Raw genomic sequence first — 3,393 nt, 5'->3', positions numbered from 1 at the left:
CTTCTTCTTCTTCTTCTTCTTCTTCTTCTTCTTCTTTTTCTTCTTCTTCTTCTTCTTTTTCTTCTTCTCCTTCTTCTTCTTCTTCTTCTTCTCCACTTCCTTCTTCTTCTCCACTTCCTTCTTCTCTTCCTTCTCCTTTTCCTCTTCCTCCTCTTCTTTCCTGCTCCTCCTCCTCCTGCCATTTTCTTCACTTTATTTTAATACGTCTATCATAGCTGTATAAGAATTATAGGCAACATGCTCGTGGAAGAAACCTTCTTATCCGTTCTTATGATTTACATTGCAGTATTAATTACAACATACCTGCAAAATGCAGTTTGCACTTTGAATATAAATAATGTATGTAATCGTATGTTTTTCCATCCATCGAACATATTGCTAATCTGTTATGATTTGGGTCCACGTAGATTGGGGGAGGGGGGGGGTTGTGTTGATTCGCCAAGAATGCCAAGAAGTGTAGGGTGTAGGTCAGAGAGGGTTTACAGTAATACGACTTCTATGTGGGTGGTCATATTGATGTGTCTTAATTAAAGCTGCCCCAAAACGTCGCACCACGGCTCGCAATGTTGTTATTGGATTAGCACTGTCATTCTCTCTGTGTTTTGTGATAACATTTGTTTAAATTATTTTCAAGCACCGTTGCATAAAATTTTGTTTAAAAACTACAAATGTAAACGATCTTTTAACCCTTCCCTGCTCGACCTGCTCTGTTACCCTACAAAATAGTTCTAGTCATTGTTGGGCCTGGCAGTGAAGGGGTTAAAAAAGGAAAATTGAAAATGATCGTATACTAATGTGACCCTCGCTTTCCTTGTCTTGGAACCCAGGATTATAACAAGGAAGTTTCCAGTATAAGTGACAAAGAAAACAGCCTGTTTTTCGACTTCATGCATGAATTGGATCCTGAGCGTGATTCAGATTTACACTCTCAGCCAGGGGGTGATCTCAAGTTCTACCTGAGGGATCTCAAAAGAAGGGCCAGGTAGGTTCTTAACACTGTTTTTTTTTTTCGTTTTTTTTTTCTTCGTTGCTCTCTGCCGTCTGCAGGGTCTGTTGAAGATATATTCTCATAAAATGACACTTATGCGCTTTTATAATATAGGCCAGCTCTCTATCTATTCAGGAATACAACCTATTTTCTGAGGTTTCTAATTCCTGACTACTGTTGTGGTAGACACTACTGTTCTCCATTTCTTTTCTTTTTCGTTACTTTTTTGTTGGTGGTGGGTTTTTTTTTTAGGTGGGTAGTTGATTACAGCTCTGGTAAGCTATGCTCCATATACCATTTCTTTTCTGTGTTACTGCAATTGTCCTAATCAGTTCCTAGGGAAATATGGCTGACCCTGAATGAACTGCAACTCAACACTTGGGCCCCCGAGGCTACCACACTCAAATCAGAGTTATTACCCCCGATTGCAACTAGTTTTTAGTAACCTAATTATAGCTACGTACATGTGAAATAATGCGAATTAACTGCATTTGTGGTATAATGGTTTTGCACGATAAAAGCATAATTCGATTCACGTGCTGTTCTATTGAGTCCCTCCATCTCCCATGAGGGTGCTATGCCTCATTAAAGTCAGTCCTGACACCGTCAAAGACGAAGCAGCGCACCTCCTGTACGATCTAAGCTGTGGCCAATGGGTGTGTGAAACGTTAACAATAAATATTATAAAGAACATGAGCTATTGTTGAAGCAGAATGAAAAATAAGAAAAGTTTAAGGGGTATCCAGCTTTATACTGCCCGTAGTTATTTAATTATACTTTTGTTTTGTTGCTGTTGTTGTTGTTTTTTGTTTGGAGGGGGTGGATTTAGTGCTACTCCATCCATCACACCGCCAGAACTTCTGTGAACATGAAAAAAGAAGGGAAACTATTTCTACAGTGTATTGACTTGAGCGCGAACGTAAAACACAGTCACCGGAGACCTATTCAGATTTATGTGTTTATTTATATACCATTTGTATTGTTTGTTAGTGTGTGTGTGTGTATATGTGTGTGTGCGCACGCGCGTGTTTGTACTTTTGTGTGTGTGTGTGTGTGTGTGTGTGTGCACGCACGTGTGTATTTGTGCTTTTGTGTTTGTGTGTGTGTGTGTGTGTGTGTAAGATATTTCTTGAGTTCGATCCAATGCCACAGTAATCCCAGCGAACCTTTGCCTACACGGAGTGGGGGCAAGAATGTTGTTGACCGACAGGCTTAAAGTCGTTGCTTCTTCTCTCGAGACACCGAGGCTTGTCCATACAGTACGCTCGTACAGAAGGATGGCAGATTCCAGTGTGATAAATCGCTTCCTTAGAATTACAAAGTTCTGTCTGCTCAGTACCTAGTTTTGAGATATTTGACGTCAAAAAAAAAAGTTTTGAGTTTCACAGCATGTCTAGCTTTTCGAATGCAATCTTATGAATATCTTGATAACGACTCCAAATAATCTTACCATTTTGAAAGAGCCTTTATAATTCTAAGGTTGCTATATGTACAGGATAATGTCAGATTTAAGTGTGATAAATGTCACTGTCCTATTGCTCTCAAACCTAGCTGCTATCGCGCCTATGCTAAGTCATGAGCAATAACATTGAAGCTCCTTATTTAGTTGGGATTAAGACGATTTGACCTGAGATTGGTCGGATTGAAAGACGCTTTAAGAATTTTATGAGGACAAATTCAGTGCTCGATTATATAATTAATGTTGGTATATTTTCGTTTGAGAAACTGGAAATGTATTTTTGTTTGTTCCCTGGAGAATCTGAAGTGTAACAAAATGCGTAAAAATACAAATAGTCATTATGTCAGTCACTCGAATTTGAGGAACACAGCGAGATAATTTTAAAATTTGTGGGATCGGCGAACTAGATGGTGGCACCAAGCGAAAAAGCTGGTGGGATCCGCTCAACGAGATAGGCTACTATATTATGTAACTGGCGTGATCGGCGAGGTAGGTGGTGGATATGGTTTTTTAAAAGTTGGTGGGACCCGTCCGCTCCTTGAGATAAGATAGGCCTACTTGGTGGGATTTATAAAATGGGTGGTGGGATGTAGCGAAAAAGTTTGTGGGATCCGCTCTTCGTGGTGATTAGTAGGCTCAGAAAAGTGGGTGGTGGGACACAAGGGAAAAAGTTGATGGGGTCAGTGGGATAGTTATTGGTGTCTGTGGGACTGTTGACTGTTCGTGGAACCGATTTCGCTTGAAGTGAGAGTGTCTGACGCGAGCCAGGCCATGCCAATGTTTGCGACCGTTTCTGTGGTCCCCATATCGCACTACCTCGGGCACCGTATGAGAACAGGCCTGGAGATCTCTTAACGAAATTTATTGGTTTGGGAGGTGGGCGACAGAGGTGAATCACATTGTCAAGTGGTCGAAGCCGAGAGAACGGAAGATTTAGCGGGGGCGG

At 40.9% G+C, this 3,393-nt stretch overlaps 1 protein-coding gene across 1 annotated transcript in view; it reads left to right on the top strand.

Annotated features, from left to right (window-relative positions):
- LOC101858029 (rootletin) overlaps nucleotides 1-3,393 on the top strand; it is a 57,023-nt gene that overhangs the window by 3,496 nt on the left and 50,134 nt on the right. The window contains exon 3 of the mRNA XM_005098604.3: nucleotides 828-982. Within this exon, the coding sequence (XP_005098661.1) occupies nucleotides 828-982 (155 nt within the window). The remainder of the gene's footprint in view (nucleotides 1-827; nucleotides 983-3,393) is intronic.

This window comes from Aplysia californica, unplaced genomic scaffold (genome assembly GCF_000002075.1).
Source record: "Aplysia californica isolate F4 #8 unplaced genomic scaffold, AplCal3.0 scaffold00187, whole genome shotgun sequence".
Taxonomy (NCBI): Eukaryota; Metazoa; Mollusca; class Gastropoda; order Aplysiida; family Aplysiidae; genus Aplysia; species Aplysia californica.
Note: the sequence above shows the minus strand (reverse complement) of the source record. Positions and strands in the feature narration are given on the sequence as shown.